This window comes from Tupaia chinensis, unplaced genomic scaffold (genome assembly GCF_000334495.1).
Source record: "Tupaia chinensis unplaced genomic scaffold, TupChi_1.0 Scaffold000612_1, whole genome shotgun sequence".
NCBI classification, from domain to species: domain Eukaryota; kingdom Metazoa; phylum Chordata; class Mammalia; order Scandentia; family Tupaiidae; genus Tupaia; species Tupaia belangeri.
Window position 1 is genome coordinate 2,230,712 of NW_006160131.1, and position 25,964 is coordinate 2,256,675.

General features: G+C 47.3%; 1 protein-coding gene across 2 annotated transcripts in view; it reads right to left on the bottom strand.

Moving 5' to 3' along the window:
• The window catches only part of SFXN1 (sideroflexin 1), a 39,465-nt gene that overhangs the window by 7,036 nt on the left and 6,465 nt on the right, over positions 1-25,964 (bottom strand). For both annotated transcript variants that reach the window (XM_006158895.3, XM_006158893.3), the window contains exons 2-8: positions 19,896-20,063; positions 15,343-15,513; positions 13,898-13,996; positions 10,152-10,227; positions 9,314-9,399; positions 8,251-8,378; positions 5,534-5,583 (exon numbers count right to left, since the gene is read on the bottom strand). In XM_006158895.3, coding sequence (XP_006158957.1) covers positions 5,534-5,583; positions 8,251-8,378; positions 9,314-9,399; positions 10,152-10,227; positions 13,898-13,996; positions 15,343-15,513; positions 19,896-20,059 — 774 coding nt within the window. In that variant the 5' untranslated portion in view covers positions 20,060-20,063. The remainder of the gene's footprint in view (positions 1-5,533; positions 5,584-8,250; positions 8,379-9,313; positions 9,400-10,151; positions 10,228-13,897; positions 13,997-15,342; positions 15,514-19,895; positions 20,064-25,964) is intronic.

The following is a 25,964-nucleotide window of genomic DNA, read 5'->3' on the forward strand; positions in this document are numbered from 1 at the left end:
TCTTAAAAAAAAAAAAAAAAAAAGATCGTAGAAAGCTCACAATGTTAATTTGATTTTAAATTCTCTCTCCAAGTGATTTTCTCCCGACGGCTTTATTGACACAGAGCTAGCTGCACACATTTAATGCGCACATGGAGGATCTGACGCGTGAAGTAGAGCTGTGAGACCACATGATGAACACAATGGCTATATCCTCACCTCAACTGCTCTCCTGTCCCCCCTGCCCCTTACAGTTCTTCCTTTTCCTGGAACCCCGACCCCAATTCCCTTGCAACTTCCGACCTCCTTTCTTCACCATGTGCTAGTTCGTGTTTTCTACAACTTGTATGCAGTTCTATACGGTATCTGCTCTTTCGCACTCATGCCGCGTGTATGCAGCTTGTCACTTTCCACTGCCAAGTTCAGTGTCCCGCTGGAGGAAGCCCCTGCCACCTGCAGGGTGTTGATCTGCTCTCTTGCTGAGGAACATTTAGGCTGCTCCCAGTTTTCAGCGATTACAGAAACAGCTGCTATGAGCGTTTGTCTTTGATAGACATGAGCTTTCATTTCTCTCCAGGAGGGACGTGACTGAATCACACGGCAGGATGTGTTCATTAACTTTGTAAAAAGCGGATGGACTAGTTTCCAAAGTGACTTTGCCATCTTACATTCCCACCAACAGGGTGTGAGGGTTCCAGTTCCTCTATACTGTCACTGGCACTTCACTATGGTTGCTTTTTAAAATTGTAGTCATGTCAGTAGGTATTTAGTAACGGCTCATGTGGTTTTAAGTTTTCCTGATGACTAAGGATATTGAGCAGCTTCCCTGTGCATCTCTGACATCTGTGTACAGTGCTCTGAAATCAGGGGTCCTTCAGTGTGTAGTGACGTGTCTGCTCAAAACTTTGTGTTTTCTTGCTTAGCTAGTTCCTTGACTAAGTGTTGAGGATTCTTTATACATTCTGGACACAAATCCTTTATCAGATACATGGCTTACAAAATTTTTCTCCTAGTCTGTTTCTTATATTTTCATTCTCTTTACAGTTTGTGAAAACAGAATTTTATGGTTCCTTTTTTTTCTTCTCTCTCTCTCTCTTTCTTTGGAGAGGTTTTTGTTATAGGGTGTATGCACTCGCCAGAAAGACAGAGAGAAACAGAGAGACAGAAAGCAAGAAGTCATTTCCCCAGGGGAGATGGTCACGCCACAATCCCTTCTCCTCCATTCTCCTCTTGGGATCTTGGGCACACACACACGCGCGGCCCGGCGTGAGTTTAAGCCACCAGATCTGGGACTTGAACCACGGTTAACTATGTGGAAGTGCCATTATGCCAACTGCTGGTTCCAGAATTTTATAGTTTTGATGATGTCTAATTTATTTATTTTTTAATGGACTGTGCGATTGGTAGCATGTCTAAGAAATCTTTGACTAACTCTAATATTCTTCCATATTTTCTTCTAGATGTTTTAGAGTTGTAGACTTTTAGATTCTGCAAGCCATTTATTATATAGGAATAATTTTTATGCAGTTAATTCCTGCACATTCTCTAAATGCAGCCAACCTAATCCTCTACAAATCTCCCAACAGGCGTGCTCAGCATCCTCGCTGAGCTCCCGGGGACCATGTGCCATAGGCCGGTCCTCATCTCTGTCCATCTAAGCCCACTGGGTAAGACACCTCCTTTGTGCTTCCTCTGTGCCTGTGCCTCATCACCATCCGTCCTGTGCCTCTGTTGCTCATCACACTAGAGATCTGAGCCCCCAGGAGTTCAAAGATGTGATTCTAAACTCACTTGTTTCCCTCTAGGAGGCCCCTGAGAGGAGCTTCATGTCCTATTTTGGTGACTCTGGGGTTGACCACATCTCTTGATGTCTAAGAAGCATTCAACAAAAAGCTGCTGAGTAAAACATACGAATGAATGAATAAACACAGCATTCACATTTAATTAGCAGACAATCCTGAAAATCCACTGAGTGGACATAGCAATTTGCTTTTACTAAAGAGAATATACAAGAATTAGAATTAAGGTGTGAAAACTGTTAGGGAACCCAAGTCATGTTTACTTTATTTTCCAGGAAAATACCAGCAAGAACCACCTAAGATTAGAGATGATGGGAGCTATTCTCCAAGAAAACTGCTCATGAAAGCACCAGATTTCAGGCAGTGAACTTTTGGGTTTACTGCAAAAATTTCCGTGAGTCACCTGCCCACAGCAGATGCCTTTTTACAGCACCCAGTTGGGAAGGGAGAAGGCGTGGGGGGAGGATGAGTCAGGCGAATGCTCACCAAGCATCGCTGTTGGAAAAGCCAAGAATGTTCAATTGGTTTTGTGTTTGTAGAGGAGCTGGCTGTTCCCAAGGCAAAAGCTGATAAGCCCATCCTTGCAGAAGGGGTGCACTGAGCCACAGGAGCCGTGGGAGCGGGAGGGCCACCCGAGGCAGACGCCCCTATGTGGCATCAGGAGCGGCTGCAGAGAGGGTCTCCTGAGCCTTTTTGAAAGAGGCGATGCGAAGCCTGCCTTCCAAAAGAGTTTGTGAAAGTGCTTTAAACACGGAAGAGCATGTGTACATGACTGTGTCTGCCTTAGTAACAGCTATGATGGCAGTGAAGTCCTGCGGGCCTCGCCTCACGGGCAAAATGCAGTCTTCACGTGAACGGCAAGCCTGAACTCAGGAATGCTCGGGGTTTGGGCACCTCAGTCGCACTTAGCCATTCCCTCCCCTTTTGAAAAGCGTATTTTGAGAGGGGGAGAGAAAGAGAGAACGCTCTCATGAGGGTCTCATGCTGCTGCCACCCTCCCAGGCTTCCCAGCCAGCCGAGATCACGGCACACATGCACACGCCTGCCGAGTGTGCCTAGATCAATGTCGGGACTGACCCGCCCTCGCACGGGCTCCAGCCTTGCAGAGCTCTCACTGTGCCACCGTGTGGGGCCCAGCGGCTGCTGCTTCCACTGTGGCCTGGAGTACGGCTGCAGCCAGACTCCCTGTGTGGCCGAGGAACTGGCCCACGAGCTGCTCCGAGTAGCTCTCCGGACTTGCTGCAGGAGTCCCGACCCCAGCGTGGGGCTGGGGCAGGCAGAGGGCTTCTGTGGAAAGGGTGAGTGGGCACCCTTCGAATTACTGTTGAAGGCTGTGACAGCACGCAAAGTTGTCATAACACAAATTAAGACGGGAATCGGGCCAGCCAAGTGGCATGAGGTTAAAGTGCTAGATCCCGCAAGGCCGTTGGAGTGGTTCAAGTCCCAGACCCAGCGGCGTGAGAACACACTGGGTGTGTGGGCACGCCCCAAATCCTGAGAGGAGCACGGGGGAGAATGGATTGCAGAGCGGCCACCCTCCTTGACGGGCGCTTTCTTACTTCCCCTCTCTCTGTCTCTCTCTAGCGCCCAACAGCAAATTTTAAAAAAAGGATTAAAAAGAGAAAGATGAGAGTGAGAACACGACGGTATGTGTTCACCTCACCGTGTGACAGCCTGGGACAGCGCGGCCACGGTGGGCCACAGTGCAGCTGCCTGCACGCATCATGAGCTGGAACAGCGCGGCCACGGTGGGCCACAATGCAGCTGCCTGCACGCATCATGAGCTACTTCCTCCATGAGAGAAAGTGCCAGGGTACATCCACGGCAGCTTCCCTCTGTCAGAGCAAGGCCGTTTCACAACACAACCAGTTCTGCCTTCTGCCTCATGCTTTCGCTGAGAGCCTGGAGTAACTGAGGCAACCTTTCAGGGCTGAGCCCCCAGAGGTCAAAGCTGTGACCCCGCACGCCGTTTCCCTCTGCAGCCCAGCCTTTCAACATGAGTGCAGCCTGAAAGCAGACCGTCTTTCGGCACTTCCGGAATTCCAAGCTGTGGTCGGGGCACACCTAAGCAGCCCGAAGGTGCCCACTGAGAAGCATCCTGCGTCATGGCCAGTGGCAGGGTTCTGAGCCCTACGGCAGAGTCAAGCTGGTAAGGTCCTTCTACCCAGCAGGTGTTGACTGGCCTCTGCGAGGCTGAGAGGAGGAGCAGGGACAGCTAACCGGTGGGGATGTACGCCCTGACCAGCTGCCCACAAATCCATGACGGTCATGACCTTGTTAGACCATCGATCGGGTGACCCACATTCACTGCTCCTGTCTTGCATAAGCTGCCATCTTAGTTTTTAGTTGCCAGAGGCATGCACCCTCATCAGAGAGACAGAGACAGAGAGAGAGAGAGAGCGCGCCAGCGGGCACCCTGGGTGTGGTCGTACCACAATCCCCTCCTCATTTCCCTTTCCTGTGGTGAGACGTCCTGAGAGCTGCGTTGTTGGGTCACGTCACTGTGTGGATGTCACAGCGGGCACCTGGACGAGCCTGCGCAGTACAGCTGCTCACCACGTACAGTCTGGCCAATGATAATCCCATGGGGCCTCTGTCATGCATCCGTGCATGCTGCTTGTTACTGACGGTTCGGAATTCCGCTAGCCCCTGACCTAATGCGAGCCCTGTGACCTGTGCACCAAGTCCTTGGTGAGGGTTTCATGGTGCCCTCTCACTGTCACAGTTCTGTCTCTCAGACCCAGCGCATGGACCTGAGGGAGTGGCCACCTTCAGCACAGCACACGTGCTCGCTCAGGGGGGAGCCGGGCCCTCTTTCTCCCGGGTCTAACCACGGCAGTTTCCAAACACCGTGCGAGCCAGAGGAGCCACCCACCCCCGGCATATCCTACTGGTGAGACTTGGAAAACTGAGGTTAAACATCAATAACTTTGCATGAAGACTTGGAACCTACCGACAGCCATAGAAAGAACCACACACGGTGAACTTTCTGGCTATAATTACATCCTGTACTATTTTCAGACCTCGAGAAGAGACAGCTGATAGCTTAATGAATTATTAAACATCATCGCCCGGGCCTACAATTCAGTGATCCAGGAAGCTGCTATTCCAAGTTAGTTTTTCATTCGTGACAGTATGTATGGATAGTGACTTACAGACGTACCAAAGCCCAGTTCACCCCATCTGTTCATTGTTCCCTGCCTCGGCATCTAATAGAGGCCTCAGTGTCTGTGTTATACTCTCAGCAGCAGAAGTCTATTTGTAAAGGCCACTTTGAATTTCTGAGGTTAAAAATTATATATATATGTGTGTGTGTGTGTGTGTGTGTGTATGTGTGTGTGTGTATATATATATATATATATATATATATATATATATATACAAATTGACCTTCAAATTCTTTACTCATTTTTTTTTTAAAGTTTTTGCCATAGGTGTGTGCACCCACTGGAAAGAGACAGAGAGAGAATGAGTGACAGTGAGGGGAGAGTGAGAAGTCACTCCCCAGAGGGGATGGCCACGCTTCAATCCCTTCTCCTCCACTTTGGGCACCCACACACACGCCTGGTGTGCCTTTCAAGCTGCCAGGTCTGGGACTCGAACCTTGCTCAGTCAAGTGGTGGTCCAGTGCCTTAACCACTATCCCACCTACTGGTCCCTTTACTCACTGTTTATGTGGGAAATATGTTATCTAGTTTGAAGCTTGAAAAAGAATGACCGAGAGTGAGAAAGTGAAAGCTAGAACGGGAGCTTACCTTTAAAAAGGCTTTCTTCTCCAAAGTGTTCATGATAAATGGAGGGATGGCTGAAAACAAAGAGAGAGCCGCTTAATCTTTACTTACTATCCATTTTCAGATCATTGTTTTTTTCCTTAACAATTTGACAGAAGGCTTATGTCATTTTAGCCTGTTTTTGCACTGGCGGAGTGAAAACTTTGTAGTGGTTCTTTGAGTTATGAAATTCAGATGAAATAGAAAACTCTTCCCAGACTCTAGGTTTTTGAAAAACGATATAGTGTCCTCTGTTGGGAAGTTGCACAGTCTCAAAGAGAATTTTATGTTTGCCTTTAAACAGGCACATAGACCACAGAACTTCCCCCTCTGGTGTTAATAAAACATTCAGCCTTCTTTGGGTGCCCATTATGCGTGGAGGACACGCGAAGAATCCTGCCTGGGGGCCACAGGTGCAGCGGTCACGTCGCTGGACTCCCATGTGGCTGACAGTGGTTCAAGTCCAGGACCCAGCAGCTTGAAACTCACACGGGCACATGTGTGTGTATGCCCGGGTTCCTGAGAGGAGGATGAAGAGGGGTCTGCATTGTGGCCACCCTACCCGGGGGGGATATCTCCGTCTCTCTCTCTCTGGTGGGTGCATGTACCCTATAGCAAAACTATCTCCAAGAGAAAAAAAAAAAGAATCCTGACTCAGGAAGGCAGAAATTATTTCAGTACAGGCTCTCCTACTTGCTAGTGGAATGGTCCTGGAAACGTTACCTGGCTTCCGTGAGCCTCAGTTTCCTGTTTGTCCTTATCTGTAAAAGGGGGAAATTGTCCTAAGGGGCTGTGACAACTCCGGGCAGTACCGCTAGTAAAGCGCTGGGTAGGGGCAGGCAGAAGCAGCTCTGTCAGACAGGATTGTCACACCAGCTACTTCCGTCTGCCAGCTACCCTCACGAATCTCGCTGAGACAGAAAGATTGTGTTTCTTCCTCTGGGGGCTAAAGACTGTTTAAAATAACTGAGGCACTGGAAACAAATTTGTCGGGCTGGCGAAATGCCAAGAGAAGTCAGGCATTTCAGAACGGGAGAGACCCAAACTGAAAGCAAACGAGGGCAGAAGTGGGAGCCGAAACCTCAGCTCAGAGCCCCGCAGCCAAGGCTCAGCAGGCCTGGGGATGGCTCGCGTTCCAGCACACTGGCTTCCTGGCCACCCACAGAATACTCTGGAACCCCACAGAGGCCCCGGTGTTCCTTTGTTAGATCCATAATGGCAGTCTCCTCCCAGTGAGTTGGAACGAGTGTCCCCTCTGTCGTTGGTGCCAACTCCTACTGGCCTGCAAGTGAGCATTCACACTGACAAGAGGAATTTTAAAACAGCAAAAACTAATGCAAACGTGACAGGAGCATATTGATTAAATATGCTTCATTAGAGAGTTTCATTTTCATGGTCAAGTGCGCCGTTTGCAGATTAGAGGGTGAGATTAAACACACTCATTCTGCCTTGCGTTTGCTGTGAGAGCACCCCCACCCCAGGGTCCTTGATCTGTGGAAGTCTGAGAAGCCTGTCTCGGTCCCTGGTCCGAGGGGCACTCTAAGCAGACTTCCAGGTGGACAGAGATTCTCAGTGGGCTAGGTATGATAAATCATCGATTTTCTTCTTTCCTTTTTTTTCTTTTTCTTTTTGAGAGAGATTTTTGCTATAGGGCACATACACTCACTGGAGAGAAAAAAAGAGACAGACAGAAAGCGAGAATCAACTCCTGGGGGGAAGGCCACACTGCAATCCCTTTTCCTCAGTTCTCCTCTTGGGATTTTGGGCATGCACACTCACATGCCCAGCATGAGTGTCAAGCCACTGGGATTGGGACTTGAACTGCAGTCAACCACATGGGAGCCCAGCACCTTAACCACTATGCCACCTGCTGGCCACCATTGTAGATTTTCTGCTTTAGCTCATGGCCACCCCAAGGCCTATGGAGAAACTGAGGACCTGCTCACATTTTATTCATAGCTGTTCTAACCACTCCACATTGCTCCCTGTTCTAAGAGGGTTCTGACTGGTACAAAAACATCTTCAGTGATGTGATTCGTACCCAAGGACTTTCGGAAGTTTCTTTTCACAATGTATAAAGATTAAATTTCCCTCAATCCTTGTCACCTCCACTGCACAGCTCTGGTCCAGCCAGTCAGGTCTCTTGTGTGGAGGTGAGACAGCCTCCCGGATAACCTCGGGCCAGCAGCCTCCTTCCCCTTCAGACTGTTCCAACATGGCGCCCAGGGCAGGCAGGTGAGGGCCAAGAGGGATTATGCCAAAACCTTGCACGGCTTCCTAACCTCAGCTCAGCGTCCAGGTTGAGATGCCCACGCAGTGTCCACGTCCTGCTTCTAGGGCCCCTCTGCTCTCCTCCTCCCTTTCTCCACTCTGGCCACACCTTCCTCCTCCCAATGCTCCCAACACGCCTGGCAGGCTCCTGTCTCTCTGCTACTCCTTGGCCCAGTATTCATTTCCAGCACTCACCCCTCACCTCCACCCGTCCTCTTTCCTGGCTGCCCTGCTCCTTCACCCACGCAGCCTGCATCCCTCCCCACCCTCTGGCCCCAAGCACCATATTGCATGCTCTGTGTTTATTTATGTGTCTGTTTTCTGCCTCCCCATTATAAGGGAAGCGATTTCCTTGTTGTTATTCAGTGATACGTAAAACCTTGCTCAATCTAGACTAATGGAATGGATAAACAGACGACAGTTCCACTAACCCATGCCAGGGGCTGCCATGAGGATCCTGGAGACAACAACTTGTGTGATGGCTTGTTTTGCGGCGTTGGTCGACTCCCCCAAGCGGTTCCCACTTTCATCTGTGACGGGGATGCCCACTTTGAGTTCCCTGCAGAGCCAAATGCATGCGCAGCGGTTCATAAATGCCTGAGTGAGACACCCTGAAATCATGCTATGCTGGGAAGGCAAGACCCTGCTAATCCAGATGCCCACTCAAGTGTCACTCTGGGCATTGGCAAGTCTGTATTTGAACACCACGAACCAGTTTAATCCTCCTGTGACAGACGCAAAAGGAAAATAACACCAGTAAGCTCTTAAACAAGAGTGTACCCGTCCAATAACAATATGGTTAAAGGATGGATATGCTGATTTAAAGATAAGGCTGATTTCTGTGCTCACGTACAAATTTTGGCCACATTCCAGTAGAGAAATAGACATAATCCATGGATTATGAGCATCAGCTAACGACACAGACACAAAGGAGTCACCAGTCCAGGCCCTGTTGGATATGCATTAACTACAGTCACTGACTCTATAATGATAACGCCTGTCATTACCCTGTTTCTCGTTATCCATTCCAAAACACCTTTTCTGGTTCTTTCTTCTTGAATTTTTGCCTGTTCCAAAATACTTTCAAGGATATAGATTAATGTTATTTTAAGCTTCGAAAGTGAATTCTGAGGGGGAAAAAAGGAACCTGTTTTAGATAATAATCTTTGCATAGATCTTTTTTGTCTAACCCAGCAAATTCACTGTGACGCTGAGCTACATCTTGTGTTTGATTACACAGGAGTAAAAAGACTGTCCTAAGCTCCCAGGCATCTATTAGCCTGTGTCAATAATTAGCAGCTCACAGCTCATTGGGTTTCAGTGACAGGCCCATCCCCGACCCCAGGCCCAGGTTATTTGGAAGCAAACCCCAGTTCTCTTACAACTGCATTGGCATATACTAAAATAAACCCTCAAAGTTTCACCAAAGCTAATCATGCCCAGAGACTCTCCCACCAGGCACCAGTCCCCACAGGACGTACTTGTTAATCTTACCTTTGTCTCATTAATGGAATATTAATGCAATTAGCAGCAGCTACGGCAGCAAAGGGAACGAAACGTCCTATGAGTGGAGAGACATGCTGCGGAAAGAGAGGCCCAAAAGCATCATCTTACTTTCCCATGTTCGGAGGGGAAATATCTATCTCTACTTGGAGACTCTTACAAACGCAGTCCTGTGTGTGCAGAAACTCAGGCCAAGAGCCCCGTCAAAGCAGGTCTCCTGGCGACAGCTCTGCACTTCCAGCTTGTGCCAGATGGGGTGCCGCACGCTTCTAGGCTGTTCTGACAGCTCAGCATGCTTGAAGCGTGGGCTTTGCAGTCCCAATGTCCAGAGGTTGGATCTGACTTTTTCTTTTCTTTTCTTTTTAAAACTCTTTCTCTCGCTCTCTCTCTACCCCTCTCTTCCTTCCTTTCTTTTAAATTTGCTATAGGGCACATGCACTTCCTGGAGAGAGGCATAGAGAGAGAGTAAGAGGGAAATTGAGAAAACACCCGAGCAGGGATGACCATGCCACAATCCTTTCTCCCCCAGTCTGCTCTTGGGATTGAGATGCTGCCTCCTCTGCCTCCTCAGAGGCCCTCTGCCCACCACAGGGTCTCTGGTGGGCTGTTGGGAGTGGTGAGTGCTGAGCACTTAATCCACAGAGCTGGCAGGTTTACTGGAGACAATCCTTCCCCAACTTACTGGAGGATATAATTAAAATGTGCAACTGAGGACAACATGTCTAGTAAGAAAGCCATAGGACTAATCTGAGAAAGCACAGAGAGCCTTAGAGCCAGTCAGAGGAGAACAAATTAAGAAGCTTTGCTATGGAAGGGAAAACCCACATACCTTGGTGAGTGCGTTAAGTCCTAGTGCTGTGGCTACAGCACCTGTCGTTGCAGAGACATACGCCGTGCCCAGCTCACTGGGAGAAACAGAACACTGCGTGAGCGGTGAGTGTGCTAGGAAGCTCTGGTGCAGTACTTTCCGAAGAAGTAAAAGTGCACAACCAAGAATGGGAGAGCTGAAAACATGCTGGGCTCCAGTGTAAATGCCTAAGCTCCAGAGGGCCAGAGGACTGGATGACAGGGATGGTGGCATGACCTGACCCTGTAAAGGTCTCTCTGTCTCTCTCTTGTGTATGTGTACACATCTATCACAGTTAAGGAAAAATATATGAAAGAACGGAGAGTCTGTAAAACAACATTTACTATCCCTCTATGATAGGTGAAGTTAAAGTAAGTAAACCCATAAAAAATGGGATTCTTCACATATAACCTGACTCGATCCCAAACAAGTAGTCACATGGACTACGCAGTCATCTGGGGTGGGCAAGGAGGAGAGTCCTGAGTGTGTAGGAAGCTACAAATGCAAAACAATGCATATTGGCCTAAATGGTTGGAGCATATTTGCTTAAATAAAACATACTTCTCAAAATATTAGTATATAGGGGCTGGGAGATGGTGTGGTGGTTAAGGCGCTGGACTCCCACATTGCTATGCCCTGCATGGCTAAAAAAAAAAAAAAATGTGTGTTCTGAAGCAGGGGCGGCTGTAGACTTGAAAATAAGCATAGAAATAAACACACAAAGCACACAAGTAGAGAAAAGCGGGGATTTATTGGTCCCACCTTCTCTGATGGAGGGAACCATGACCCTGAACTATTCCCATGTTTATTCTTTTAAAGAAGAAAAGGGGGGAAGAGAAAGTGGAATAAAAAGTCAGTTATTTTCAGATATTAATTAACCGAAGATGTGAATATGCCTGGCACCATGAAGTTCTATGTAAATTTTCTCTAATCTTCTTGGACCAATTCTGATTAACATGAGTAGCTTCCTTTAACCCAACACTGCTCTTACAGTTTTGGAAAGAGAGGTAGCTAGCATATTCACATGTGAATGGCTTTCATTGCCCTGCATATGACTGCCTGTGAAACCACGTTTTTGCATGTAGCTAAAGATCACCGTGTTTGCTCAGATTGGCCACTCCCTAGACCAAATGGTCCACCACAGTTTGAGTCTTGGCCCTGACAGCGTGCTTTCTCACTCTCCTTCACTCTGTTTCTCTTTGGTCATGTTAAAATAATAATAATATTAGCACCCTGTAAAGTTTTGTTTGATGTAAATATAGTAAAAGCTGCTTCTGTCTTTCAAAAAAATTAATAATGATTTTAAATAAAATAATTCTTAGAATATTAATATACATAATAGAAAGCAAAAAGGGAGTGCTGCCATTCTATTTTTTTTAAGTTTCTTTCTTTCTTTTTTTTTTTTTTCCACATGAAGAGAGAGAGAGGTCCCCTGAACAGAAACCCTTCTGTTAGGAACCAGCCCAGCCTCAGTCAGTCCCTGGGCACGTGCACCTTCAGTTCAGGAAGTCCTCCGGATGTGAACATGGAACCTCTCCATGTGGACCGGACTCAGTGTGTTGCATTACTGTGGAGCCACTTTCATGCCCTCTTTTTCTTAGTATTAACTTACGGATAATCTATTTGAGATACTTTGTCTTACTCTGACCTGCCTGGCCATCATGATGTTTTTCTCCAAAATCAAATTTATAGGCTTGGGAAATGCCTAATTTATAACTCCCATTTCTATACCTTTGCATACACACCCAAAACTTTACATCTTAAGAGTATGTTTGATGTTGCTGGCATGTTTTCAAGACAACTGAAATATTAGGTCGTTGGGAAAGTCATGACGTAATTTTCTGTGCAAAAATAGGACATGACTTCCCCAACGGCCTAATAAAAACATAAAAAGTATTAAACATCACATTATTAACCAGTATTTGGCTGAAGTCTGAAGAAAAAGTAATTGAAATTTGTAAAAAACTAAAATGGATAAGGTAATTTCCAAGCTCAGCGCTGCCACTTGTAAAATGTTATTGTACTACATAAAAATACTAAAAGGCTCATCTTCAAAATACAGTTAAGCACAAGCAATTCTCTCTTCTTTCTTTTTAAAGAATCATTTTGTTTTTAACTTTATCTGTCATCTAACTGTCTATCTATCTATCTGTCTATCTATATCTATCTATCTATCATCTATCTATCTATCTATCTATCATCTATCTATCTATCTATCTATCTATCTATCTATCATCTATCTATCATCTATCTATCTATCTATCTATCATCTATCTATCTATCTATCATCTATCTATCTATCTATCATCTATCTATCTATCTATCATCTATCTATCTATCTATCATCTATCTATCTATCTATCATCTATCTATCTATCTATCATCTATCTATCTATCTATCATCTATCTATCTATCTATCATCTATCTATCTATCTATCATCTATCTATCTATCTATCATCTATCTATCTATCTATCATCTATCTATCTATCTATCTATCTCTATCTATCATCTATTTTAATTTGACCAGAGAGGGAAGGAAGGAGGGAGGGAGAGGGAGAGGGAGAGGGAGAGGGAGAGAAAAGGTGAGAAAGCAAGCTGCCAGGCCTGGGACTTAAACCATGGTCTGTCATGTGAGAATACAGTGCCCTTAACCATCATGCCACCTGATCGCCCCTCTCTTCTTTTAAAATAAATTTTAATTGTAATAAAATTGCTGGGATGTAGATTTCAATGTCCCTTGTTCTAAATGGTGATAGTGGAAGAAGCCCTCTGTTCAGTAAGCAGTCCTGGCCCCTCCCATCCGCCCATGTAACCCTGTATGTCTACACAAGTCTGTGTCTACACTTCTATCTGGACTCAGATCTATATCTGTTATCCACATCTTTATCTGTTATGGCTGTTAAAAGCAATTTGAAGTGATAAAAAAGAAAAACCCTTAAGAGTTGTACAAGTGACACTAACATCCTTAGCTTGTCTAAATTTTTGTTTGTCTGTTTGCTATAGGGCACATGTGCTCACCAGAGAGAGAGACAGAGAAAGTGATAAATCACCCCTATGGAGAGGGCTACACTGCGATTCCTTCTCCTCCATTCTACTCTCGGGATTTTGAGCATGCGTACACACATGCACACATGCACACACACATACATGCCTGGTGTGTTTCTTAAGTCACCAGGTGTGGAACTTGAACTTTGTGGGGTACAGCTGCTTTAATGTCTACACCACCTACTGGTCCTAAATTTTTTCCACAGGAGGCAGATTAAAAAAGTTTCAAATTCATTGCTTTCTTTCAGGGTTCTCGATAAGCTGATTTTTAAAACAAAATCAGGAATAAACATCACACCACAAGATCTCCCAATTTCTGCAGAGCCCCCTGCTGGCCTCTGCTTCCCACGTGGGTGGCTGTTGACTCATGCAGGGGATTTGGGGGTGCGGCTTGTCATGTACCAGAGGCTGTGCTCTGCAGGGGCAGAGAGCTGGGGTGTGGGAGAGGAGGGAGGACTCAGGCTACCAGCGCCAACGAGGGCATGAGCCCCATCTGAGAAGGCGGCCTGGAAGAAGCCTTACCCAGGGAGAGGGAGGAAGGAACACTTCCCTGTGAAGATGCTCCAGAATATCTTAGCCACATAAACAAGCTGTGCAAATGCACTCTCCTCCCCAGGAGTGTCCCCACTAACCAAATGAATACTGGGGACCAGGGGGACTGGCTAGTCTTACAGCCTTACTTCACAGTGAGGGGAGCGTCTCCACTTCTGTTGGTGTAGTTGACCACGGCGTTGAAGGACTGGTTAACCCACTGCCAGAACAGGACGGCCGGCGTTGTCCTGAAACAGAGCGATCGTCACACACCCTCCATCACTGTGACCCACTGCGGGACAGACAGGAAAGGTGAACGCCAGTACCACGGTGGAGAGGGACTGCTGGGGAGAGACCAGGCTCTTGGGGCCACTGACTTAGGCTGTGAGTGGCCGAGCAAACGTTCACCGTCCCTGATTGTCAGCTTCCTTATTTGTTAAATATGGTCCAAGGTAAGCTCAGAAGGTTCTTGTGAGGATGAAATAAGATAAAATTTATGAGGCTGGCAGGTGGCATAGTGGTTAAGGTGCTGGATTCCCATGTGTTCAACTGCGGTTTGAGTCCTGGACCTGACAGCTCATTTTCTTGCTTTCTCGGGTGGCTTGTTTTTTTCCCTCTCTCTCCAAATAACAATAATAATAATAAATAATATTATAATAAATAATAAATAAAATTAAATAAATAATTATTTTTAAAAATTCTGTAGTAAGCCAGGCACAGAGTAGACAATAAATGTCAGGTCTCTGCCCTGGGAACAAAGAAGCCTTCTATACGGTGAGCAGTCCTGGCCCCCCTCCCGTCTGCCTGTGTGACCCTGTATGGCTACACAAGCCTATGCTTACATCTGTGTCTATACTTATATCTAGACTTCGACCCAGATCTACATCTGTATCTATATGGATGCATTAAAAGAAGTTACTGGGACCAGCAGTTAGCGTAATGGCTATGTCACTGGACTCCCATGTAGCTGACCGCGGTTTGAGTCCCGGTCCCGGTGGCTTAAACTCACACTGGGCACATGTGCGTGCATGCCCAAGATCCCAAGAGGAGAATGGAGGAAAAGGGATTGCAGCGTGGCCATCACCCCTGGGGGGTGATTTCTCGCTTTCTATCTCTCTGTCTCTCTCTTTCTAGCGAGCACACGTGCCCTATAGCAAAAAACCTCTCCCCCCACCCCCCCAAAAAAGGAGAAGTTACTTACAGAACGTTTTCTTTCTCCATCTCATTTTCTCTTGGGTCTAGGTTTAGGAAAAAAAATTCAACCTCCTTTTGAACAACAAAGGAGATGCTATTTAGCAGAGAAAATGGAAAACTTCTAGAAAAGCAGTATTTACACAAAATGAAACTGGAAGTAAAATATTTTTAAAGCACTTACACCTTGATTTTATCTTCTCCGTCCTCCCCTTGGGATCTTGGGCATGCATGTACACGCATGTCTTTCGAGCTGCCCAATCTGGGACTAAAGCCATGTGGGATCCAACTGCCTTAACCAGCACATCACCTGGTCAGCCTCCAATACAATTAGTTACACACACAAAAAGTCCTTTGGCTTTTGCAGTGTTACACAAACCGCAGTTACGTGCCCATAACCTACCTGTAGAACGTCATCATGCAGCCGGTGATGGTCATGTTCATCGGGACCTGAGCTGACATCCTTCCTATCAAAATCATCTTCTCACCGGTGTCCGGGTGGAAAGCCGAGTCGTAGATGTACTTAGCTCTCCATAATTCATTTTCTGTAAGGCCTGGAGGGACAATTCCTTGTCTAGGAAAACACGACAACACTGTAAATGTTCATTTCAAACCTAGAGACAAGGAGCTGGGAGGTTCTGAGAGTTTTCTCCTGCCTGAAACAGCTGGGACGAGAGGCAAAGGTCCTGTCATGGAGTCACTAAAGCTTTAAAACCACACAGGACAATAAATACTTTAAATGAATATTTCAAATCTATTCATCTCAAATTATCTGTAATTTAGGAAAGCAAAATAACCTTACATTGTAAGAAAGTTCTCCACTTTAAAGTCTTTGTTTTAAATGACATATTTAAAAATGGGTTTTGAACTTTGCAACCTCAAAATATTTTTAACCAATTAGACAAAAGCTATGGCAATCAAGAATATTAATTTGTTTTTAAACCTATATTGTGAAAACCTAGATTAGAAAGATTATTTAGTGAAAAAAAAAAGTGTTAAGGTACATCATTCATTATTTTTTCTTATCAAATAAACATATTCATTGCCAGAAATTTAGAAAATACAGAGATTCATTAAAGCAATTACAATCTCTAAAGCTTTGGGGCCAGCAGGGCGTGCAGGGGTTAAGGTGCTGAACTCCCACATGGACAACTATGGTTTGAGTCCCGGAGCTAGCAACTTGAAACTCACACTGGGTGCATGTGCATTTGTGCCCAAAATCATAAAAGGAAAACGGAGGAGTAGGGATGTGGCATGGCCAACCCCACACCCCGGGCAGTGATTTCTTGCTTTCTGTTTCTCTGGCGAGCACATACACCTTAAAAGCAACGATCTCTCAAAATAAATAAATAAATAAATAGAAATTGGCTACGTCTTGGTGAGTACTTTACTCTTTCCTCTGGGCTCTCTTAGACAATGTGCTCATTTCAAGGCATCCCAGCACTCCTGCTTTACAACCGCCTTTCCCCTCAGTGACATCAGTGAACCTTTCTCAGCATCTTCAGATATGCTTCGCCATCATCTGCCCTGGGGTGCAACGTGCTCCCCAAATTTACATCCACAGACTTGCAGCCTCAGAACATGGCCTCAGACGGGGCCTTCGAGATGCAGTGAGCTGAGGTGAGGTCACAGTGGGCTGGAGTGGTGCCTAAACCCAGTGTCGGCGTTCGCGTGAGGAGGACATGCGAAAACACGCAAGGAAGGCCAAGGGCCGGGGAGGCCGAGGCTGGAGGGACCTACCTAGAAGCCAAGGGACACTGAGGCGCTCCGAGTGCCACCAGAGCCCAGGGAGAGGTGAGGAGAGACGCTCCCTCAGGCCTTCCGAGGTGCGGGCCGCCAACACCCTGACCTCAGACCTCTAGCCTCCGGATGGGAGCGAATGACTGGCTGTTGCTCAGGTCGCCCAGCTGGTAGTCACTCGCTACAGCAGCCTCGGGCAGTGAAGAGTCGTCCTTTCAGGGGCCGGCAGGTTGTGGAGATTAACGTGGCTAACAGTCCTGGACCGGGTGGCTTGAAAATTATGCTGGGGTACTGTGTGGTGTGTGTGACCGAATCTCAAGAGGAGAAGGGATTGCTGTGTGACCATCCTCCCTGGTGGGTAATTCCTCACTTTCCCCCTCTCTCTGTCTCTGTCTGTCTCTCTCCAGTGAATGCATCCGCCATAATGGCAAAAATCTAAAGTAAAAGGAAAGAAAAGGAAGAAAAAAATCCTTTCGAAGGCGGCCTAGAATTCCACTGTGCGAATGTAAAATAATGCGCTACACCGGTCAGCTAGGCTTGGGCATTCTAATTGCTTCTCGCTTTCTGTTTGTAAACAATGAGGAAGTAAACAAACCCTCAGAAAGAGATCTTTCCCCATGTCCAAGATTATTTCCAAAGAAATGAGTTAATTTGCTGAGATAAAAGCCATGTTATTTTAAAATAGTAAAACTTTAAATATGTCTTTGATCCTCTTTCTGTACTTGACTGTATCTTTTTTTTAAACATCAACAGTAGCAGCGACATTATTATTACTTATGTAACTTATATGTGTGCTTTGTACACTGTGAATAATTAACTAAAATTTTAATTACTGGTTGTGTGGTCTGGTGTCCTGAAAAGTTTTGTTTGTATGTGGTCATGTAGGAATAAATGTTTCTGCCAGGAAAAGTCCTCATCCTCCGTGAAAACCTATATTCATACACTTGTAACATTTTCTATGATTTTTTAAAGAATTATTTTATTTAACTTTATTTATTTATTTTAATTTGACCAGAGAAGGGCAGAATGAGAGTGAGAGCGAGAGAGAGAGAGAGAGAGGGAGGGAAAGTGAGAAAGCAAGCTGCTAGGTCCAGGACTCGAACAGTGGTTGGTAACGTGGGAGTCCAGTGTCTTTAGCCACCACGCCACCTGCCCACTTGCAGCATTTTCGTGGTAGTTGTGTGGCTTTTGTCATTTAAGTTCTTAATCTACTTGGAATTTATCTTGAGATACTAAAATGTAAAGCTTGCTTAACTCTATTTCCCTGTTGGTCGGTCTGTATCAACTGAGATTCTGTGAGTAGTAGGTCTGCCTCCTAGATCTTGTTTGTATTCCACTTCATCTACAGTCTGACGCCAGCGGCCACCACCTTCATCTGATAGTCCATGTTAATAATAATCGGTAGAACAATTGCCCCTCACGCCTTTGTTTTCCTTTTTTAAACTTGCCTTAGTTACAGTCATTAATCTACTCTTCCAGATAGACCTTATAGTGATTTCGCTAATTTTAAAGGTGATTACAATTGTATTTTGGTGGAAACTGTCTTAATCTGGGGAGAACTGGCACCTTCACATCATCAAGTCTATCCAACCTACTGCGTCTTCAGCTATTCAGATGTGTCTTATAATGACTGTCAGTTGTCTTGTAATTGCTACAGATTTCTGGGTAAATTTGCTCTGAGTATTTTACATTTTTATTGTTCTTGTGACTATGAATAAAAACTAGTGTCTGATTATTGCTAGTATATAGAAAACTACCAAATTTTTGTGTATAAGTAGTCTCCTCATTGTGTATTCTTTATTTATTTCATTGATTTTTTTAGTTGACTGTCATGTGCCATATATATATATATATTTTTTTTTTTGATAAATGTTTGATATAGGGCGCGTGAGCTTGCCAGAAAGACAGAGAGAGACAGAGAGACAGAAAGCGAGAAATCATCCCCCAGGGGGGATGGCCACACCGCAATCCCTTCTCCTCCATTCTCCTCTCGGGATCTTGGGCACACACGCACATGTGCGTGGCGTGTTTAAGCTGCCGGCCCGGGACTCAAACTGTGGTCAACTACATGGGAGTCCAGCCACATAGCCATTACGCTAACTGCTGGTCTCTATTTTTTTTTTAACCCTTTCAATATCCCTCTAATTAATTTCTTATTCTGTCATATCAAGTTGACGAAGGCTTCCAGAACAATGGTACGTCACAGAGAAGATAAGGGCCGTGTGGTGGGCTCCCTGCTTTAACAGGAAAGACTTCTAGAGCAGCGTGTCCATGGGAGTGCTCCTTAGACAGTAACAGGTGTCATGGGAAGAGTGAGGGCCCGTGTTCCAGTCTGGGAAAGCGGATTACACCCCTTCCATTGTACTTCTCAGAAACTTAGCGAAAAGCTAGTGGGATGTGACAGCCTCAAGAGCAGGATACAAACGTTCCCAAATTTAACTACAGAAACCACCTTCGTCTTCTCTTCTGTGGAGATTCTACAGGACTACTTTTCTGCAGAGGCCTTCCTAGGGAGTCCAGCTATCGTACCGCATCACTGAGTGCGGGGTGTGTACTCGTCATCATATTAAAGAAGCACTACCCGTTATTCCTGGCTGATGATTAGAAACGGGCGTACGATTTGACCTTCTTTTGGGCACCCACGAAGATGTGGCTTTTTCGCTTTGATGTAGTGATGTGATAAGTTAATAAGTGTCCTTCAATTAAACCACCTTTTCATTCTTGAGATAAGTTCTACTAGTTCGTGTTGTAACACAAGACTGGATTTAGTGTGCTGGTATCTACTTATTTATTTTTGCCAGAGGATCTGCCTGCTTGCCAGAGGGAGACAGAGAGGAGAGGAAGCACTCTCTCGTGGGGCGTGGCCAAGCCACAATCCTTTCTCTTCCATTTCTCCATCCTGTTAGGATTTGGGGCACACACGTGCAGATGTCTAGCACGTTTTTCAAGCAGCTGGGGCCAGGATGTGAAGGGCATGGTTGGCCACATGGGACTCAACTCCCTTAAGTATTTAGGCTATGAAGCCAGACCGGACTGTCTCATTTTCAGGTTATCATGATCCTGGACGTTTGCAGTAAGGGTCAGCAAGGGCATATAAGGTCTTTTTCTTTTCTTTTCCATTGCAAAGAAAGATCACTAAGTCAAGGTCTAAAGATAATACCCTAACGTGATGATCTATTCATACATTAAGTTAAAAAAACACAATGGTTCTATCACCTGTAATCATGCACTATTTTTCTTGAGTTCTCCAGCTGTTCGTCTGTTAACAGAATGTTCCTGGGGTCGGTTACGGTGAAGAAATGGCTGGCCCGCCCGGCGAAGGTGCTCTGATCCCATCGGGGCTCCTTGAGGTCGATGTTCGGTGGTAGCTGTCCAGACATCGTCCTGGGCCACGGGGAGTCAAGAGAACAAGTCCACGTGAGGCTGATGCTACCATTCCACATTCAGAAGCTTTAGTCCCACGGAATCTTCGAGGCAAGGTTGAGATACTCTTCCCACTTACGGAAACAAGGCAGTTACCCATGGCGGGAGGGTCACCTGAAACCGGAGCTAACTGTTCCCCGGTCTTGGTGGGCCTGAGCCACTTTTCAATAATTTCCCACACATACGGGATTTCACCACCCCTTCCTTGTTAGAAATCTAAAAATAGGAAGCAGAACTATACGAAGTTTTCAAACATCACCCATAGGAACAGGGCCTGAAGTTTGAATCCTGTTCTCTGAGTGAAACACCCAGCGTCAAGCTGCGGCTACACTCCAGGCTACTGAATTTTTGACTAGGAGATGTGACCAATGATACAAAAAGAGGGCTTAAACGTTAAACATTATATAATAATAATAAAAAGATTTAGAATCACTCAGTCTTGAGCAGCAGCACACAATCCACCAATCAAAAATCAAAAACTGTGTTTTCCATCTTCCAGGAGCCTACTGGGAAAAACATGTTTTGACAGCCCGTAAGTAGGAGTAATACCGTAGCATATAATTTCCCTCATAAAACTTCTATTTTCTAGCTAAGCACCACTACTTCTTTCCAACAGCAATTAATTTTTTTCTCTGAGTAAGGCACATGTCTTTTAGAACTGCACTGCATGGCCATAATGTGCTTACTACAGTGCTGTGAGAATACCAGCTTCATGCAGAAAACAAAACGTGAAATCATCATTGCTAATGTTTGGGCACATTTCTTTGCAAACATTTTCCATATATATATTATCATGTAATTTAAAAAGATAGGTTGTTACCATATTCTACATTTTACTATCCTGACCTTTCCCTTTGCATGAACTTTAAGAGCATCCTTGTGGCATTACGTGTGCTTGCCAGAGACAGAGACAGAAAGCAAGAAATCACTCCCTGGGGGAATGGCCATGCCATAATCCCTTCTCCATTCTCCTCTCGAGATTTTGGGCATGCATGCACAAGAGCCCGGCATGAGTTTTAAACCGCCAGATGCAGGACTCGAACAGTGGTTGACTAAGTGGGAGTCCAGCGATGTAACCACTACACCATCTGCTGCTCCCAGGAGGGCACCGTTAATGTTTACACTGCTGTCAGGTTTCTGTCACTGTACACAAGGCCGTGTCTCAGTCTAGAATGTCTTTCTCAGAGCTGGTGATCTCCTCGGTTAGCTCTCTGCATGATTAGCAGGTCAACGGATCTAACCACTATGAAGGCTTCTTTATTTGTCCTTCTTTTTTTCTTTTCTTTTCCTTTTGTTTTTTTAATTCAGTGAGCTTATTTGTTTGTTTTATTTTAATTTGCTATAGGACGCATGTGCTTGCTGCAGGTGGAGAGGAGAGAGAGAGAGACAGTGAAAGAGAAAGGGAGAAAGAAAAAGTGAGAAAGTACCCCCGGGGGTGGGGGGGATGGACATGCTGCAATCTCTTCTCCTCCATTCTCCTGTTCTCTCAGGATCTTGGGCATGCACGCACACAAACCCAGTGTGGGTTTTAAGCCTCCAGGTCTGGGATTCGAACCGTGGTTGGCTATGTGGGAGTCCAGCAACATAACCGTTATGCCATCTACTGGTTCCCCAATTTATAGTTTTTTAAAGATTTTTTCTTTCTTTCTTTCCTGAGGGACAGAGAGAAAGTGAGGCACCCTCTGGGCCCTTGTGGCCGAGACCTATCCACGTGCATCTCTGTGTACTCAGGGAGGTCTTCAGATGCTCACGAGACCTTCCCACACACCTCAGCCTGCCACACCGCCGGACTTGAACTCACGCAGCTCTGAAGCACTCTCTGGCTGCTGCGTGCTCCCACAGAGTGGGAGCAGGAGCTGCAGGAGCTGCATGAGCGCCCTTGCTAGCCTGGGAGAGCGCAGGGTAGCTCAGGCCAGTGGCAGCGAGGGGGTGGTGAGAAATGCCGGATTCTGGATATTACGTTGATGGAGCCAACGGGAAGTCTCAACAGCTTGGATGTGGAATGTGAGAGAGAGAAAGCACGATTCCTAAGACTTTGGTTGGAACGACTGGAAGAAGAACAAGTCTTAGGGGAAAACAGAAAGTTGAGATTTGGTTTTCAGGTCTGAGACACCAGAGGCATCCCGATGGAAACGTCCAGAAGACAGCTAAGGACGCAAGACTGGAGTGGAGCAGAGAACTCAGCTGGGGACACCCGCGACGTGCCAGCACAGAGAGGGTGCTGCCGTCACCAGAGGGATGCAATCGCTAGGACGGGGAGGGCACAGAGCAGAGATCCATGGGTCAGAAGACTGAAGTCACAGCAGAGGAGCTGAGAAGGCGTGGCTAGACAGCGGAAACCAGAGAGCGGCGTTCTGGGAGACAGGCCAGGTACGTCTCTGGGCTGCCCTGCCAAAGGGGGGATACCTTGGCAGCTGGGTACTCCCATTCTGGGTGGTGATGAGTGTGCGTGTGTGTGTGTGTGTGTCGGGGGGGAGGATAAAGTGCTCTGGGGCCAATCTGCAGGGAGGACACTGTACAGAGAGTTAGTTGTCTTTGCAAGTTCTAAAAATTCGAAGCAAAGGTGAGGGCAGGTTGGGAGAGATGTGCAAAGCCTTAAATGCCCCTTCCCTGGGAACTGTCCCTGCAGAGCCACTGATGCAGACAGGTGGTTCGGAACCAGTGGGCACGCCAAAATTACCCTGAGAGTTTTTAAAAAGAAAGACAGTACTAGCTTCCTTCTAGAGACTCTGACTCCGGAGTGGGCGTGGATTCCACAGGCCTGCTGGGAGCAGACCTCCAGCCTGATGGGCCTGTGTGGGCTGCACATGGAGTCCCAGCTATTTGCTTCCCGCAGGCTCCAGCAATCGGAGCAGGCCCCAGCAATCAGAGCTGGCCCCAGATTGTCACTGTCCAATACTTTCCCCAAAGAATTGAGTACTAAGTAACCATTCTCCCTTTCTAAAGTCTAATTCTCACTATCACTGTTTCCCCTTTAAAATTACAATGTAGATTTCACAGAATTCTAGTTCTTAATAACAAATTGTCTCCAATTTGTTAAATACAAAGCAACATTTAGAGCAAATTGTCACTAAAATGGTCTCATTTTATACTGGGGGGACTTTATATGTAAAAATAAAAACGCTATTGCATAAGAGCTGGAGAGGCTCTCGGAACCACTGATCCAACATGCTCAGTAGAGATGTGGAAACGGGCCTGTCGTGGTGGCGGGTGGTAATGTCCCGGGTCACTCAAAGGTGATGGCGGCAGAGCAAAGCCTGGGAGAACGCAGCGTGGGACTGGACCCCAGGGCATGGGCCACCGGTTCTTCTGTCCACTCCCCACTCCCTTTACCTAGACTTCTGGAGGTCTGACAGCAATTAGTGCCTGCAGAGAACTGAGATATCGGAAGCCCCTCCTTTCATCTCCATGAAAAAAATGTGTCCACTACACTCCAGGGTTCTGCACTGCAATGCCCTTTCAAGGATGCCACAGAGTAAGTGAGCAAGAGAATGCTGTGGAGGGCTCAGTAAGGTATCTCTTAAAAAAAAAATTATTGGGACCAGCAGATGGCATAATGATTATGTTGCTGGACTCCCACGTAGTTGACTGCAGTTCAAATCCCAGACCTGGTGACTTAAAACTCAGGCCAGGTGCATGTGCGGGCATACCCAAAATCCTGAGAGGAGAATGGAGGAGAAAGGATTGTGGTGTGGCCATCCCTCCTGGGAGGTGATTTCTCTATCTCTTTGGCAAGTACACACACCTTATAGCAAATCTCTCTTTAAAAAAAAAAAAGAATTATTTTATTTCACTTTATTTATTTTAATTTGACTAGAGTGGGACAGAGAGAGAGTGGGGGTGGGGGGGGAGTGAGAAAGAAAGCCATCAGGTGCGGGACTTGAACCACAGTTCTCCATGTGGGAGTCCAGCACAATTAGCCACTGCCAACTGCCAGCCCCTTAAGGTCTCTTTTATAATAGGGAAAGGAAAAGAAAAGAAGTGGAGACAGGAGCCCTGATGCTGGCCGAAGGAGGCAGCTCCTACTCAGTGCTGGTGCCGGGCGCTCGGCCAAGTCTGCACAGCATGGGCCTCAGATGTGCCACAGGCCTCCCGCAGAGGAGCAGAGGAGCGGGACTCTCTGTCCTGGCAAGGGAGGAGGTGGAGACCCATGGCTCCTCCTGGCTCCTCCTAGCTCCAGCCAGCGCTCCCCAAGCCCGACAGTGGCCCCTCCTACGACCCTCTGGGGGGCAGCGTCCTGCTTGCCCAGGCGTCCTCATCCTAACCCCTGGGAGCGGAGGTTACATACCGGTCATGGTAAGGGACTGAGCTGTGGGGAATGGGAGGCGCGGCAGCGGGGAAGCAGAAGCCGGTAAACAGACGAGAGGACAAGCAGAGGTTGAGGCATGCCAGGCCGTGAGCCCCCGGCACGAATGTCCTCCCTGGACAGTTCAGACGGCTCCTCAGGGACGCTAGGGTGACACATCTGTGGCCTCACGCTTGGTGATGGGCCAGCAAGCGGAGGGCCAGGCTCAGCACTGCCCCTCTCCCTGCGGGAAGGCCCCGCTGCCGCCAACTGGCCGGAGAAACACCGACTAGATCTGGTCACCCGGCTCTGTCCCCCACCTTCAGAATTATGAAACAAAACCCCAAACAACACAGACCAGCCAGGACTGCCAAACTGCATGTCCACAAACACAGCTGATCTCAAACCAGAGAAACTTCGGTTATTGGCCAGGGCCCCGCTGCAGGTGAGACCAGCTCTCCCCCGCCTGCGCTTCTGCCTCCCAGCACTGAACAGTTTGGACTTGGTGACGCCAAAGAAGTTCGTGTTTCTGTAATCAGAGGCTCGCTTTTTCTTTTCAACGTATTTCCTGTTCTATACTCAGTTTGGGGGCCTGGGAGCACTTGGTCCAAGACCTGGGGCCGCTGAAGGAGGCTCCAGGTGTGGGGAGCCCTCTTGGTGGCACCCGAGGTGGAAGCCAGCCATGTGACTGGGATGCGGCCTCCGGGGGGAGGGCCCCCCACTGTTCTGCCGGCAGCATCCCGGTTACCCACGGGATGAGGCGCGACAGGGGCATCTGTCCCACACGGGAAACTGACCGCCACCTGGGCCATGGGGTAGGAGGTGAGGCGGGCACCAGTGAGAGGCAGCCAGGTTCTGAGGGGCTCAGCAGTGGGAGGAATGGACTGGGTTTCCCTGCAGTATGACTGACGCCAAAAGCACAGTCCCTGGACTGTCCCCGAGGGCTGAGCTGGGCAAAGACCAGAGGCCTCCTCGAAGAGATGACCTTATGCATCACTGCCCACGGGTCCCGAGCACTTCATGACAACGTACGGTGACGATTCCGCAACAGATGTTCCTGAACTCAGGGCTTCTGCAGCCTACCCTGGAGGAGGCGTTAGGCTGGACCCCTCATGGTGACACCGGTGTCAGCACCAACCATCATGAAGCCACAGACGTTCAGAGAATACTGTATGTACACCGTATATACCCTCCAACTGCAGATGTGGCCAGGACAGTGACAGACACCACACCTCAGAGGCTGGCTGCCACAGAGGCCACAGAATGTGTTCAAGGACGTGCCGGTTCTTCGGCTCTGTGGCCTGAAGTGAGCAAAAGATGCCGTGAGGAGCCAGGAGGCAACCGCTGGGGGCGGGGGTCTCGAGCCGTGTCTACCTGAGGCTTTGGCGGCCACGCAGAGCCACTGAAACGCTATTGTCCAGAGGGGCTCGGCGGAGAGAGGAGGGGAGGAACATGCCCACAGTAGACTGACGCACTGGCTAGCTGGCTTAAGAACTGCAGTCACCAGCAAACTGTGCCGCTCCCCCTGGTACCGGCAGGTTTAGATCGGCAGATTCGGGTCTTAGGATCTGGAGAGA